Here is a 15,939-nt window from a genome sequence, read left to right as displayed (position 1 = left end):
TGAATAATAAATACACAAAAGTGAGACATGAGGTTGTTAAATCATTTGTAAACTGAGTCATAAATGCATTATAAGAATACCTCCTAGACATAATTATGACCAATAAAGTTGGAATAACAACGAGTTATACATTTTGTAATTGAAAAGAAGCCGCCAAATACCAAAAATGTGCAATGGAGTCAAGTTGAAGGGGTGCAACACAGTGGAAAACCATGAAGGTAATTATTTACTACATCGACATGATAATGGTTTACATTCAACTCAGACTGAAAGTAAAACTATCCTGACTCTTTTCCATCTCGCATTGTTGTAGCGCCTTATATAACCCCTTTCGGTCTTCCTCTCCCCCCGCGCCTGCTATTATTCTTGAGTGCGCGGTGGAGAATGAGCCAGTGTTCTCAGACACTCGGCTAGTAGTGAGGGACGCAAGCTGCTGGACGTCACTCTCGTATAAAGCCTTTTTTGGAGGAGGGGTGGATGGAGCAGAGACTCAAGCCCAAATCGCAGAAAAGAAACGCTCCTTGTCTTCGTGACCCAGTCGAGTAAAGACCAGGCCCGGATGTTGCACTCTGTCTCGTCATTGTCTCCTCAAATGTTGGCATTTGGGTTTGAATGAGGTCTTTAAGTTTAGCCAAAACATTCTTGAGATGCTGTATGGAAAACCGCCCTGCTTTTCCTGTGCTAATTTGACGACACGCCATTTGTTCTCTAATCTTGTTGGGCTGATTGCGCTCCAAGGCTTCCGATCATCCCTCGAGGAGTGATGGTGGGAGTTGCTCAAACATTAGGGACGTCGGAGTTTACAGATCCAAAAAAATATATGTAATTACGAGTTTGCGTAAAGACAAAACCGCAGCGGTTGTTGGGAGCGGCGGCACCCCACGTGGCTTTTTGTCGGATGGCGCACGTGAGTTGAGCAAGTCCTCCTGGAAAGCACCTTCTGTCCAGCTTCTCCCTGCCCTGCAGTGACTGGGAACGAGGATCACTTTGATGTGGGACAACGCTGACGCTCCGATCTGCCGCAAGCCCGGCGAGAACAGAATACGCAACATTCATAAGGAGATGTGACAGCCCGTGAACGCGTTTTATGTGTCGCCAATTCTTATGTTTGGAGTTGATGTGAAAGTGCGGAGTATGCAAGCATGTGACAGGCAAGCGCCACTTTATCTAGCGAGGTACGGTGGATATCGCTCCTTGCTGGGAGGAGTTCCCACCGCTGTTCACACCACAGCATTCCAGCCATAGCATCCTCTTCTCGACTGTCAGTAAACCCAAACAACCAGCTTGACTCAGAGCACATGGGCAACCCATAATCAAGCGTTTTGGGCATGTAATAGTAAATCTCCTGTTTAGATCCAAGAGAAGCCTCCCTGGAGAAGCGACATACTTGATCTTGAACAGGAAACACATAAGCTGACGCTAAGCCTCAAACCAATCTCTGGGGTTTAAGATCTTGAATTTACCCTCCACCTCTTCCCTCTTTGTCTCGTTCTCTTGATCTGTGGCACTCTGCCCATCTCCGGGCCCCTGCGCTCTGGTGGGTTCACTGGGCTGGTATGCAGCAGGAATCTTTGGATCAAGGTGATTTCACGCTCCTCCACGTTTTCCCAGGGCTTCGGGCACCCTTTGTTACCTCTGTGGAGTCCAGAGTGTGTGATAACAGCCGACATGTGTTATCATAGGGCACATGCGTTGACAGAAGCCACAGGGAAGACTGCTTTATCTGGCTAACGCCTCTATTTCCCTTAAGTGTCAGGCTTTGACCGTCTGGTATGACGGGCTGCTTAGGCCTCTTGCAGAGAGGACCCCATTTGGACAAAAAGGCAGGGAATTCGCTGGCCCCTCTGTGGACAGACAACAGCGGGGATGACCCTCTGACACAAAATCTCAATTCTAAAACGAATCCTCTCAAAAATACACTCCCTCCTTTGAAGTAGAACTAATCTTGCTAACCTTGACATTCCCTCAGAGGCAGTTCCCACTCTCACTTCACAGTCTGCTCTCATAATAGCCCCACAGTGCTCTTTATTTCCCTTCTCCTCTCAATGAAACTTCATATCTCATTGAGCTCTCGAGTGTGAAAGAGGGAAGTTTGTGAAGTTGCTCCAGTAACAGCTGCTCAACCGAAAGTTTCCTCTAACTCTGCTGACACATGATCGGAAGCGGCAAATTCAGACACATGAAAAAATGTTAATGCATGTTTTGGTGTCCGTGATAAGGAAGTTAACACTTAGAGCTGTGAAAAAATACAAAAAATTAATGGAGTGGCTGTCAGGCTGATGGAGAGCTTTAGCGGAATTGTGACTTCCTATTTTATTACCAGCCAAAGTTTTCTGAATCAGATCCGGTTTTTAGGGTCTGAATTACTCCTTTAGACACCTTGCAAACCCTTAATCTGATGTCAACCTTGTTGTGAAAGTCCTGGTTACTGTCGACAGCTAACAGAGCTAACAGCTAAGTACCAGTCTTCAAGTGCCTGTGTTTATGGTCTGACCAGGGCTGAATGGGGGAAGGGGTGGCTGCAGCCTTTGTGTAAAATGAGGAGCAAAACCACAAAAGTGGCCTCTGTGGGAAAGACGCATCCCAGAAAACAATTTTTGCTGTCAGAGGAAGGATGATTGCCCAACAAAGAAAGTGACGCTACCCCAGTAAGTACAGGACAATGCTTGCATGCAAGAGTCACCATGCTAATGTCAACATGCTAATGATCCCAGTAACGTCATTTAGCATTTGAAAGATCACATTCACTTTTGGGTGTCAGTCAAATGTAATGGATCTTGTGAATCAACCAGTATTTGTAAATGAAAAAAAAAAATTTTTTTATTTGCACATGATTAAAAAGCAGAATGCAATTAAACCCCGCCCACGCTAGAGGCAAAAATAATTTGTCTGTCAACTCTCTCTGAATGTTGTTAACGCCGTCTGCTAGCAAACAACAGAAGAACTTGTAGAAGCTGTTTTGTCATGGATTGAATAAGCACCATGCTAAATAGTCCGAATCTTTGTTTTATTATCTGACCCCAAAAAAGGATACAGACTCCTTAAACTTGTCTTTTCAGTTGTTAATGAGCTCAGTCGGGACATTTTTGAGTAAATCTCGGAGGTCACAGTGTCTATGTTGCTACCTTGTAAATTTGTAGCATACTTATGCTCTTCAGTGGACTAACTAACTGTATCCATAGGATTTCATTGTGTTTGGTGTTCCGTCTAATTTATCATGATAATATGCTATTTTATCACTGTGGTCCCCTCTGTTTGTACTTAATAAGGTGCCGTGCTGCACCGGAAGGAAAAGAGTTTTTCTCGTTGGGTGAGTGCTGACTGACGCCATCTTCGTCTTGCGAGGAGATGATTCCACTTCAGAGACACAGCAGAGGCCCGACAGAACATGCTGATTGTAGAACAGCACGTTTGCAGAACGCTGAGAAGATGACAGGAAGTACAGTGTTAAGTGTGAAATGATGACTGACAGATATTTCCACTGCATTTTTAATTCAACACATCCTGTTGCCGGCATGGCCTTTGCTGCACGGGCAGCCTGTGAACTAGCAGAACACGCTGAAGCAATAAGAAATCATGCTTGGGATATTTTATTGTGCTGTGAGCCTCACTCGGCCTTGCTGGATTTCTGAGGGAGGTTGTGTCTGTGATTCATTGCGTTGTCCTCTAACATATTGAGCCATCTGGGTTGCATATATACAGAGCAACTGACAGGCAGTGCAAAACTCTCTGATTTGTACCCTAAACTGCATTTAAAAATGTAAACTGATGATGATTTGTACACCGGCAGTGGGACAGTTTTCCAGTTTTGAGCAGCCTGCAGCATTTATAATAAAATAAACATGTGTTTTGCCTTTTACATCAGTTAGCTTGCGGTGATTTTTTTTATTTTATTTATTTTTTTGCTAGAGATATCAACTGCCAAAAGAGATCTCACACAAAAAAGTCTATTTTTTGTGCATTTAGACATTCTGAATATAATAATGGACCCATGTATTGTGCTATATACTCTGCCGCTAATGACAGCACTGTGTGATTATTTTTCCTGATTCTTTAGGTTTTATCCATTTCATCCACAGTTTATCCAGAGTTGTCAGTACTTTGGCAGTAAGACGTCTTTAAAGTTAATTGGATGAAGAAAAGTTGTTTTTGAATGTTTATCATTCGTAGTTAGGAGGTTGCTTCTATTCACAAGACTAGACAAAGATAAAAAGGGCAAAATTCTAGTTACCACATATGCAAGCATGTGGTGTAATATAATACTAATTAAGCATAAGAAAACCATTAATCTGCTAGAATATACAGAAGTCAGGGGGTTCGTAATTATAAACTGGCTAAATATTTAAATTTATATTTAAATGTCCCAGAAGCTGAACAATGTGTGTGTGTGTGTGTGTGTGTGTGTGTGTGTGTGGGTGTGTGTGTGTGTGTGTGTGGGTGTGTGTGTGTGTGTGTGTGTGGGTGTGTGTGTGTGTGTGTGTTATAATTCTCGGGCGGGTGTTCACATCTTTCGCGTCCTGTATGGCAACGAACTTGCTGCTCAGGAACTCAGACTTTCTAAAATAAGCAAGTAGCCTCATAAAGGCTTTATGTGATTACAATGCTCATTGTTTGCATTATCTCGCACGGCATCCAAAAGCACAATAAAAGTAGTCTAAACCAGTCATGACACATTTGAATCCTGCGTCATGGCCTCCTTCACTTGTTCTCATTTGTTAAAACCGTGGAACAGAATTTACAACACTGGAAACCCAATAACCGGTTTCTTGGACAACATAAACATTAGAAAAACAAGGCTTTCGCCGAAAGTGGGAGTTTTATTCTGAAATCCCCTACCGGAAATTGTCTCTGCCGCTACGTCCGCTTTGCTCGAATGCCGATCAAGAAGCGTAGAAGAAGAAGCAACCCGAGAGGCAACGCGACTGGAGCAGACCCAGCAGTCTCAGCCTCATGCTTCATCCTAGGCACCTCTCCTCCTCCTGTCCGCCGTCGACCATATCGTGACAATATTTATTTTATTTTTTAATTTCCTTACCATTTAGCCACAAAATAAAAGGAAAGGAGGGGGAGAAGGGGGCCGAGACATGGAGCTTTATTGCCTGGAGTCGGACGTAGCCGTGAAAGCCCAGCCTGACCCAAACATCTTTTATGATGCCAGAGTGTTGCAGAATTTATTAACAATCGAGGAGAGATTTTTACCTCAGTGCTCGTATTTCCAGCGGGTTCAGACGGAAATCCAACCGTATATGAGACGAATGGTTGCAGGTTGGATGCACGAGGTTTGTGGGCATTTTCATGGATCGACGGGAGCTAATACCGACTGCGTTAGCTTAGTGTTTTAAAAAAGAAAATGCATGTTTCAGCCACTTTTGACGCGTAATAAGAGTATTTTGTTGAGAGAGAGTTGTCATGGATGTTGACCTATTTGACAATTGAATGAGAATGACTCACCAAAGGCGTGGGACAGTCGGAAATTCCACACGAAGAAAAATCAGCTTCAAAGATGTAGCCTAGCTTGATATTTACATTGTTTAATCGACACAAAGATGGCATTTCTCGCAAAATAGCTAGCCCAGGCGTCAGTGGATATGCTAATCTTAATTTACATCGCGAAAACTTGGAGGTTTTACCTTTTCTCTAATTTATATTAATTTTTTAAAATGGCCCTAGCTCCCAGCCTTTGGTCTGGCAACGTGCTTGCAGAGACACTTTAATTTTTAAAGACAAAAAACGCTAAATGTCGCCAAAGGTTTCTCTTTCCTAACCGTCGGGAACTGTAACAACACGGGTTTTGAACATTTTGCACGAGTTTCTTTGATCGTAAACGAGTTATTTTAATTTAAATGGGGTTTTTTTCATGACGACGAACTCCCACCAGGGGAGAGCAGTTAAATGGCGACGGTTTCGCTGCTTCTTATTAAACTAAGTTGCCTTTTTTTGAGTTTGCGGCTTTTAACCGTGTGTAAGAGGATAAGAGATATGAAAATTAGCGATTTAACCATTCACCGCAAAGACAAAGGCCTGTAGCAAACTGCGACCGAATCCACCCGCATCTCCATTTTAGCCCGTGCTGTAGATTTTTAAAAATCGTGTTCTGCTTGTCTATTTTACATGCACGAAGATATATATATGTCTAAATTAACACACGTTGCATTTCTCTGTCATTGTAGGTGTGTGAAGAGGAGAACAGTAATGAAGATGTATTCCCTTTAGCCATTAATTATTTGGACAGATTTTTAGCAGTGATGCCCACCAGAAAAAATTACTTGCAGCTTCTCGGAGCTGTGTGCATTTTTCTGGCCTCCAAGCTAAAGGACTGCAGGCCGCTATCAGCAGAAAAGCTTTGCATGTACACAGAAAACTCCATCACGTCACGGGAACTGCTGGTAAGAGTCGCCACTCTCAAAAGCTCCATTCAGTCACAAGGGCATAAAAATGCAGTGTCATTTATTGGGTGATTTTATAATGGTTAGATTGGTTTCACAGGAAGTATTTAAGTGGAGTCCTGCACAATACAGCCACATTCTTTCTTCGGAACCATGTGCACTGCTGAGGCGATGCGATGCCATCTAGTGCCAGCTATGCCGTGCGGAGTGTGGTTATCAGAGAGCTTTTCTTTTTTTTTTTTTACTGATTCTTGTTGGTTCAAAGTCAAATGCAAAAAAAATGCATTTACTCTTTCACTTTCTCTTTGTGCGATAAAGTGACGAATCCTTATCAGTCTTGCTGACACAAAGCTTTTTAACAATGCTTTTGAGCAACCATGGCTTTAACTCGAACCTATTTTTTTTAATCCTAGATATCAGGAAGTTGTTGCAAGTGCTAATTCGTGACAACCTCGCTTGAAAATAACTTTAGCTATGGTTCTTAATCAAGTCTATTAATGGAGCATCCTGCAGGTCCTGTTTTTTTTACTTCAGCAGGACACGGAGACAACATTGGAAAATGTATTTACCATCGTTTCTGCATCGGTGGTTTGTGTAAATCATCTTCGGGAGGTTTACAGTTGCATGATAACAAGAAAAAATATCAAGATGAAGCGATAAAGAACTGTTTAAATGCCATTGTGAGAGATTTGGTGACACCTAGTGGTAAAAATGCCAACAATGGATCGCTATGTGCGTCGTAGATTGTAGATTTGAAACAAAAAATGTTGCGATTAAATGCTTCGATATTTGCATTTATGCTAGCAGTGTGTTTCGTTTATGCATGGCAGTAAAGATTGTATACGGTGCACTGTTGTGATTGGCCGATTAACCTCGATCCTCTCTTCTTCTCCCCACGTTGGCTGCAGCTGCTGGGTGGGGGGAAGCGACACTCGACGGTTCATATTGTCGTAAGACTACAGAATCCTGGATATCCTGACAGGATGCAGTCAGATGCTGCTCTGCTCTCTCTCAGCTGGAAGAGAGAAGTCGCAGTGGGCGGAGGAGGCCGACTGTGTCAGGGTGTCCAGGAAGTGAGCGGCAGCAAACCTCAGCCTCGCTCATCCTCGGCTGAGCTAAAACTGGTTTAATGTGAGGGTGCGGGGCAGGTTACGTACAGGAAACCCATGCCGCTGTACGGCTAATCTGTCAGCGTGCAGACGAGGGTTGGATGACGAATAAGGACAGTCCCGGCTGCTGTTGGGGTTTCTGTGTCTAAGTTTGCAGCCTAGGCGACAGCTCGGTGGTGTTTGAAGCTCTGCTCTACCTAGCGGACATGTATAAAGAAACAGCTTAAACCTTTTAGTGTGACGCGTGATCCATTTAATTCGTCACAGTGTTAAGCTTGGTTTTTTTTTCTTCCTTGACTGTCAAAGCTCCAGAGAGGACGACTAGCCTTGAAATAGCGTTTGAAATCTATTAATTGGCCCCACGGAAGAGCATCTGTTCTCCTTTTGATTCCCATGCCGTCGATTCCAGCCTATAACGTCGCCTTATCTTCAGCTTCGCTCCAGTCAATCGTCCCGCGGTGGCAGAGTTGCGGCCCCTGGTGCTGGAAGGTTCCCGGTGGATCCTGTAGGCGGCTGAGAAATTGCGACGTTTTATAAGAGCAGAAATGGAGCAGCGTTAGCATTTTATGGGTGGGTTTGTGGTTCTGTGCTTTTCAGGATGTTGAGGAAACTGGCTCAACAAGGCCTGTGGAAATTTGAAAACGGAACTCCTGAACTCAAACGCCCCAAGGCCGATTCGTGACTCGCGGGAGCCCCTCCCGCCTCTCCAAAATGTCGCCGCCGCTTGATCAGAAACGTTGGTGGAAACACACACGTTGGCATCGCGTGCTCCTCCATTTCAGCCCCCGACTATCAGAGCCAAACAGGAAAACATTAAAAACATCAATGAATCGGTGAATTGTTAAGATTGACGCAATGCACACAGGAAATTGAATCATATGAAGGCGTGCACCTTTTCTTGTTGGTACAAAAAGCCGACTGTATGCGCTGCTGGCTGCCGCTAACACATTGTGGCCGCTGCAGGCTTGTGACAGGAAGGAAGGAGCTGGATGTCTCATTGGCAGGGCCTCTGAGCGAGGCGAAGCTTGTCACATGCCGGCGATACGAACACAAAGGATGCGAGGAATGAGAAAGGCATGCAGATAATAAGATACAGCAAGGAGCGGTAACGTGGAGAAATGTTGCTGAGGCGTTTCCTGGGAAAAGGGGTCGGATGGAGGGCTTTGATGATCAGTAATGAACCCAATCCACCATTTATTAATCCTCTCCTCCTCCTTTTAGGACTGGGAACTGGTCGTACTGGGAAAGTTGAAGTGGAACATGGCTTCGGTCACCCCCAACGACTTTGTGGAACACATCATCCGAAGGCTGCCCCTTCCCAAAGACAAGCTGGGGATGGTCCGCAAGCACACGCAGACCTTCGTCGCGCTCTGCGCCACAGGTAACGCAGCTGCTCTCCGCCGTCGTTTCGCTCCGTTTTGCCCTCGCGTTATTCCGCCATCTATCAGAATATTCCCACACACATTCTCCCACAGTGAGTCATCCCTGACCTCTTTTCCCATCCACGCTCCAGTCCCTCTCGCAGCTGCTCGGGAGTAGTCGTTTCCAGATATCTTCAGTTGCAGCGCCGCTGTTTAGATAAGCCACGTCCACGTGTCACCGTGGCGAGGACCTTCCAGGATATATCATTGTGCTGCGTGACTCAGGCGCGCTCCTCCCGTACTCGCCTTGTATTGTTTGTTGACAGGGAAGCTTCAAGGTTTAAAAAAACAACAACTGAAGGGCAGGGATCCAGTGATCTTCCTTCCTCCCATTCCTGGCCTCTTGTCTAAAATAAACTGGAAGTTCTGGAGAAGCACAAACTCGGATGTCCCCTTAGGCCTCTCCCTAGGTGATATCCCCCCCCCTCTCTTCTTCTTCCAGGGCATTCCGTTGCCTATTCTAGAAATCCCTTTAATACTCTCATATCCTGGACACGAACAGTCCTGCAGGATCACTTCACATGAGATGCACCAGGACTGCTTCATCTTCAGCCTCGATGATGTCCACGATCCAAAGGACACATCAGTCCAGTCACGTTTCTCTGTTTACTGGAGCTGGTTACTTCCTTTCATGCCGTTTAGCTCAGTTAAATCTCTTATTTTTAGGGGTTTTTTTCCGTATTTGGGCGTGTTTCAGTGGCTGTTGTTAAGCAGCCCGTTATGTATCCGCAGCCGCAGCGGGGAAAAGGGCCCAATGTGGTCGTGCAGTAATGTAAATGTTTGGAGTTTTATATGGAGGTCAGATGTTATTCCTATGATGGAGGAACTCCTCCTATGGACAGCTGGCCTCCTGAGGAGAAGATGGGTGTAGCGGATCGGGCTGCTTTCCAGGCTATCGAGCCGATTCAACCATCACGCTGGGCGAGGACTATGTGAGACGTCGCCGCCGACCATTTGTAGCTTTTAAATACGAGGGGTGTTGATCTGGAATTCTTCGTCGCATGCAGGTGGTTTTTACGATTTAAAAGGTGAGATTCAAGCAGAGCGCGGTGGCAGCCGGCGGCGTCCGTCTCGGTGCACCGTGGGGCCGGGCCGATTCATCGCAAAGAGCGGTCGCAATCGTGGGGGTGACCAGACGTCCGCTTTCGTCTGAACGTGTCCTCTTTTTGAGACCTAAAATTTTGAGATTTATGGGAAAAAGGAATGTGATTTGCAGTTTCCTGGAAAACACGCGACGGGCTATTGCAGAGTTGTCGTCTTTAGCGCTGCCGGTTCGACGTGGAAGAATAACTCGATCTCAATAGGCGGACATGTCGTTGAGGAGAGTCGCGGATTTTTGAAGCGATAACTTTGGGATATTTAGTGACGTTAGCAAGCATAGCATTCCGTGCAATTATCCACCATTGCCCCAGTTGTTTCTGTAAGGTGAAGATGCTATATTAGCGTAATCGTTGGTCAAAATATTAGCGCTCAAATCAGTGTTGAGAGTGAGTCACATCAAGCCCCCCCTCATACTCCCTCTCAGAACATATGCTAATGAAATATGTGCGAAGATAATTAGCCAAACGGTCCCGAGAGGCTCAGATCTGCTCTTGAGAAACCACCCTGCGTGGGCCGACTCTTTAATCACGCCGATGGTGCAATTCTCACCATTACTGCCCGCCCCCACACAGAGACGTTATAACCATTAACCAATCTGATATCCTTGGCCCCTAATCTACATTCGCGATACTGCTGCTGTTGGGGGGGTAGGAGGATCCGCCCACTCTTGCTGGTTCCATTTAGAGCCATTTCTAGGGATGTTGGTTTAGACTCGGCGCTGTGGCTGCAGAGTTTCTCGGTAAAAAGAGCCGAGCTGGCTTAAAAGGTTTCATTTGCAGCCACATCATTAGTCGCGTAGCTCAGCACTTGCAGAGGCGCGCTCTGCGCCGCCGCCTCGCCTTCTGCTGAGGTCTGTTGTTGCTGAAGTATCGACTTGAAGGCGCACCGGAGAGTCCTTCTGCAGAGAGGAAGAATCCTCCTCCTCCTCCTCCTCTGCTTTTCTAATCAGAGTTGAAGTTTTCTATGAAGGAAACATCTTTTCGGCATCTAGGAGTCAGAGTGTGGGAAAGTCTGATGCGGCTGCATTCCGATGTTTGCATCCCTCACGGTTCCTCTGAACTGAATTTGTCACAGCTACAAATCTGACCCCCCCCCCCCCCCCCCCCCGTTGCTCCTCTAATTGCACATTAATGCCGTTTGTCCACCAGACGACCGCCTGGCCATGAACCCTCCTTCCATGATCGCCACCGGCAGCATGGGAGCCGCCGTCTGCGGCCTGCAGCTGGACCGCGCAGACGAGAGGCTGAGTCGAGACAACCTGACGGACCTGCTGGCAAAAATAACCAACACAGAGGTGGTGAGTACAGCGCGGCGGGGCGTCCAGACCCGTGAGAAATACTTAGACGATAACAACAGCGCATTCTAATAATCATTGCACCATCTCACGGCAGCGGCGGGGGAAGGGGGGGGGGGGAAGGTTCCTCGGTAAACAACAGCGATGACTTCAGCAGTGGCAGATTGAAGCTATTTTCTTTTCATGGAGAGAGGGGGAGAGCGAGATTGTGGCTCTTGGCCGTGGAGCCAGACTGCTGCTATAAAGAGCAGCAGCAGAGGGAATGCCTCCTTAAAACTCCGAGCCCACATTCTTGTGGTAGGACACATGCAATTTCTTCTCCTGCTTCAGCTTCGCAGCCCCTCCTGGTGGAGGGAAACCGTCCAGTCCAGCGGGGGAGCGTCTTTTCCACAGACGGGGCCAATTGAAGTGTCGGTTCACGTGTGCTAGTTGCTTATGCCGCGAGTCAGCGCGGGCCTAATCTGTCCAACTGCGTATAGAGTCCACTTGACTTATTATAAATCATAAAACTCTGCGCGCTAACGTAATAAACCTTTGTACAGTTTTAGTGCAGGATGTGCCGCGTAGGCGTCCCCATTCATAAATTCTTCATATCCTGGTGCGATTGTGTACAGCAGACCGTCGCCCGCATTCAAAGGGATGGCGTGACCTCAACGGACACGAAACCGCAGCAATATTTGGTCATTAAAAGGAAGATGGGATAGGCTTTGGGCACTAGGGGGCAGGGCGGAGCCCCAGGACGCAGCAAACTAACGCTTTCGATATGATTCAGTAGCAAACGGCATCACCATGAAGCGCGTTTACTTTCATTTTTGCAGGAGAGCACAGCTACAGGAACAACACGGTTGCTCCTCTTGCTTGTGGTTATGTTGCCGCAGCAACGAGGGCCCCCTAACCCAGCCGTCACAACAGGCCCTCCGACTGCAGCCCATCGGGATCCAATTATCCGTACATTTCAAAGGAATGCTGGCCTCTTTGCGAGCCTCGGTTCATTCTTTTAAGAGTCCTGCCGTCGGCTCGGAGAGGCAGACCTCCCACGTTTTCCACACGGGGGTAAAACAACGGCGCGAATCCTCGAGCGGAGCGTCCGAAAACATCCGGTCCCGCTGTCCTATTATTTTGTTTTACGCCCAGATTCGGAGGGTCAGAGTGCAGTAGGTCAAAGCCATTTCCTCTCGACCACCAAAAGGGACTGACGAGGGGACGGCCCTGCACTTCCTTCCCGTCCCCTGGCAGACTGGGCTCCCCCTGTCCTCGCACCTCTGACATGCGACGTGTCTGAATGCGTTCAAGTGCCACGGTGCTGGTACCCATTGTTCTGCTCGCCATGCTGACTGGACCACCTACCTCAACACACTTAATTCCCTGGTGTTATGCTAGGCACATGACCAGAAATATGATTCCACAGTTGTGGGGTTTGACGCCCTCTAGTGGAGCTGCACTGTAACATCACTCTGTTGATTTTGTTCTGTTTGAGCTTGCGGTGTGCACGTCTAATGGTGTCTGAACTTTTCCCTTTCCAGGACTGTTTGAGGGCATGCCAGGAGCAAATAGAGCGCGTGCTGGCTGCTAGCCTGCAGCAGGGCCCGCAGTACCAACAGGAGATGGGCGTCCAGGCAGGAAACAAGGCCAGAGAGCAGCAAGACCAGTCCAGCACCCCCACAGACGTACGAGACGTCAACTTATGAACTCCCATCGCTGCACAGAGCTCGTGACTGTCTACCGATGAACTAACGGGAGCTACAAGGAGGCGGAGGCCACCAGTATCACGTCGAGGGGAGACGTGACGATCCGTGAACTTTTAGAGAATAAGGAATTTCTAGGTCTTCTCTTGTTTTTTGCCCCCTTCATACCCAGTTGGGTGTATTTTCACCTTTTTTGTATGGGCCACATGTAATCAAACAAGCTATTTAAAGACAGTCGATTCTTGAAAACTTGATAGTGCCTTAGGCTTCCCAAAACGGAAACCTGGATATATTTTCATACTTGAAAACAAATAATTATATGAAATATACATATTTCTTTTGATACAACCTAGCAAAAAATATGATTAATACCTATTTAGCTACCATTTAGTTATATTAATCTTTAATCGTCTTTAGCAAGCAGTTATCAATTCAGTTTTATCCGTGTTTCCTCCAACACGCGTGTGCAGGAGAATATAAAGGAGCGATTGAAAGGGTGGAAATGACGGTCCAGCATTGGAACTGGGCTTATAATCCAGGCAGAACGGCGCTCCTGTAGCTAGCTGCTCCCTCTCGATTATCAAACTGCGCACCTATAGAACTGCTTACTATTAATGCTGTTAAGCGCTGGCCAGGAGTGGGCTGGGCCCGCTCGCGGGAGGGGCTTCGAGGTCCGGAAGGGCGGTTACGGCGAAAGGTCATTACAGGACAAGGCCGCGCGTGGAGGTGTAACTGCTGAAGCAGCAGGTGTGGCAAAAGCTTGTGTGCATAATCAGCGAGCCTTCGTCGCCGTCCTGTTCCTGGTCCAGCTGTTAGCGAGCAGTCCATTTTTTTTTCGTTTAGTTTTTTTTAGTTGAGCGTCGATGTCAAGAGTAGGTTTGGTAAGTTGTTTTACGAGGTCTGAGAAGAACTACATGCAAGTTGGGAGTTTTCTGACAGATTTTATGGCAAAGCAAGTGTAAAGGATTGATTAGTGATGGCGAGACATCGAGGAATTTGAGTTATACTGCGATTCCGTGCGGGATGAGGAGGAAAGTTCGGGGTATAGCTGTGCTGCCACTCATCTCCTGTTATTCAATTTTACTTTTTTTTTTTTTTAAATAAAGAGGGGGACTTGATAAAATATTGATGCACTTTTAAAAAAAAAAAAAAAAAAATACACTCCTTCAGAATGGCAAGGGGACGGTGGTTGAGGAAAGTTTGGTGGGTTTTATTTCTTTTATTTTTTTTCTTTTAAGTTATATTTCAGGGGCTGGATTCCCACAGGGTAATGCACGTTCTATTGGAAGCTATGCCCTGACAGGTGACAAGGATGTTCTGTTTTGCTATATAAACTATGGAAAGTCACTATGGCGCGTCACTTGCAGACTTTTTTTTTTTTTTTTTTTGATTCAGTGCGATTATTTAACCTTACTTGAAATTTTTGTTAATTCATAGCCAAAACTTACTCAGTAGTTGTTTCAAAGAGTTAAGCGCATTCTGCGTCCTAAATATTCTTTTGCTTGTGTATTTTATTTTATATAACTGCTTTCTGAACTGATGTTTTCTCCTTGATAAACATGCTGCGGGTAGGTCGGGGATTACAGTACATGGCGGGAAAACTTGGACCGATTTTTGTCTTTTTTTTTTTTTTTAAACGTGTAACCCTGCATGTGTTGTGCGAAAAAAGCCAAAGCCCCCCCCCCTCCCAGAAAGTGCTTTAAACAGGAAAAAACAAAGTTCATGCTTTCAAAAAAAAAATTTTTGTGTGTAATCCGAAAGATATAATTCCCCCCCCCCCCCCCAAAAAAAATGGATTATTCACGATTCTCTTGCTGCTAAAAAAGAAAAAAAAAGCTTATCTTTTCTAGTCTTACACAAAGATGCCTTGTTGTGATTCACCTGTGTGCTGCTATAATATGAACTGTAAATGTAAACGTCTTGCTCGTCTGTACGTGTACCTGGAGGGAACATAAGTTTGGTGCGGGACTGGAAGTGCTGGTTTTGTTGACCTTGTTTTGATTAGCATGTTTGTACTCGATTGTATCAGTGTATTTCTATCGTACTCTCGCTGCTTTTTTTTTTCTGGTCGTGTTTCGTGTACCTCAGGTTATAATTTGGATGGATAGAGCGGGAAGCCCGTCTCGCATTACCTCATCGATCGCCACATCACTCTGCATCCTGAAATCGTCGGACGGTTTTCACGCTTTCTGAAGAATGTCTCTTCTGTTTTAAATCAAAAAAATGTCTTCCACTGTGCAGTTACAAGTGCCTATACTTTAAAATAGGTTATTTCATATGTATTAAAAAATGGTTTAAAAAGAATTGTATGTTATACATGCATCGCAAAGACAAAAAAAAAGTTTTCCCTACTTTGAGTTTCATTGGCATGTTTTAATCAGTTCATTGAAATAAAGGGAGATCTTGTTTATTTTTGAGGTACACATTAATTTAAACTTTAGGCTTAATGTTTTAGCATCGTTGAGTGTGGTTGTCATTCCAAACTCCATTCCCGCTGTCCGGTGTACAACCATGCTTTGTACCTCAACAGTTTCTCTTCAATAAATTGGCAAAAATCAGCTGAATGGTTTCTTTTAGTTGCTTTATTTATTCTGTATAATGGAACACTTTCAAGCAGTACTAGCGTTAGAAGTTAGCCAATGTTTGCGCTCCTAACTGAGCTTTATCCAGTTGAACTACTCAAGATATGAGAAGTATGCTTTGACTTTATAAATACACGAGACCAAACATTAGGGTGTTACATTGGTTCAAATTAGACAATTCTGTAACGGCACAATGATCATAAGAACACAATATACACAATGCATAAAGATTACTTTATAAAATATTAGTTTTAAGGCTAAAACGTGATTTAAAAGTCTTGCGGGCTAGAGATACACTATGTTACAATTTAATCATGAATATATTTAGTCATGAATATGGCAAAAACGTGCATGATAAATA

General features: G+C 45.4%; 1 protein-coding gene and 2 long non-coding RNA genes across 3 annotated transcripts; 2 read left to right on the top strand and 1 right to left on the bottom strand.

Moving 5' to 3' along the window:
• Positions 1–1,049: 1,049 nt before the first annotated feature.
• LOC130519186 (uncharacterized) lies at positions 1,050–3,859 on the top strand. Its single transcript, XR_008948236.1, has 2 exons — positions 1,050–2,648; positions 3,270–3,859. It is a non-coding gene; the product is annotated as an uncharacterized LOC130519186 (long non-coding RNA).
• LOC130519192 (uncharacterized) lies at positions 2,991–4,975 on the bottom strand. The gene is made up of 2 exons (XR_008948242.1): positions 4,837–4,975; positions 2,991–3,421 (listed from the first exon to the last, which is right to left on the bottom strand). It is a non-coding gene; the product is annotated as an uncharacterized LOC130519192 (long non-coding RNA).
• LOC130519149 (G1/S-specific cyclin-D2-like) lies at positions 4,890–15,554 on the top strand. The gene is made up of 5 exons (XM_057022335.1): positions 4,890–5,279; positions 6,171–6,386; positions 8,717–8,876; positions 11,166–11,314; positions 12,835–15,554. The coding sequence occupies exons 1-5, from the start codon at positions 5,085–5,087 to the stop codon at positions 12,997–12,999; spliced, it is 885 nt and encodes a 294-aa protein (XP_056878315.1). The 5' UTR covers positions 4,890–5,084; the 3' UTR covers positions 13,000–15,554.
• Positions 15,555–15,939: the final 385 nt, after the last annotated feature.

Source organism: Takifugu flavidus, chromosome 22 (assembly GCF_003711565.1).
Source record: "Takifugu flavidus isolate HTHZ2018 chromosome 22, ASM371156v2, whole genome shotgun sequence".
NCBI lineage: Eukaryota > Metazoa > Chordata > Actinopteri > Tetraodontiformes > Tetraodontidae > Takifugu > Takifugu flavidus.
Note: the sequence above shows the minus strand (reverse complement) of the source record. Positions and strands in the feature narration are given on the sequence as shown.

Coding starts and splice junctions, on each gene's coding strand:
- LOC130519149 (XM_057022335.1), top strand. CDS start 5,085: ATGGAGCTTTATTGCCTGGAGTCGGACGTAGCCGTGAAAGCCCAGCCT. Junction 5,280..6,170: donor TTGCAGGTTGGATGCACGAG/GTTTGTGGGCAT, acceptor CTGTCATTGTAG/GTGTGTGAAGAGGAGAACAG. Junction 11,315..12,834: donor AAATAACCAACACAGAGGTG/GTGAGTACAGCG, acceptor TTCCCTTTCCAG/GACTGTTTGAGGGCATGCCA.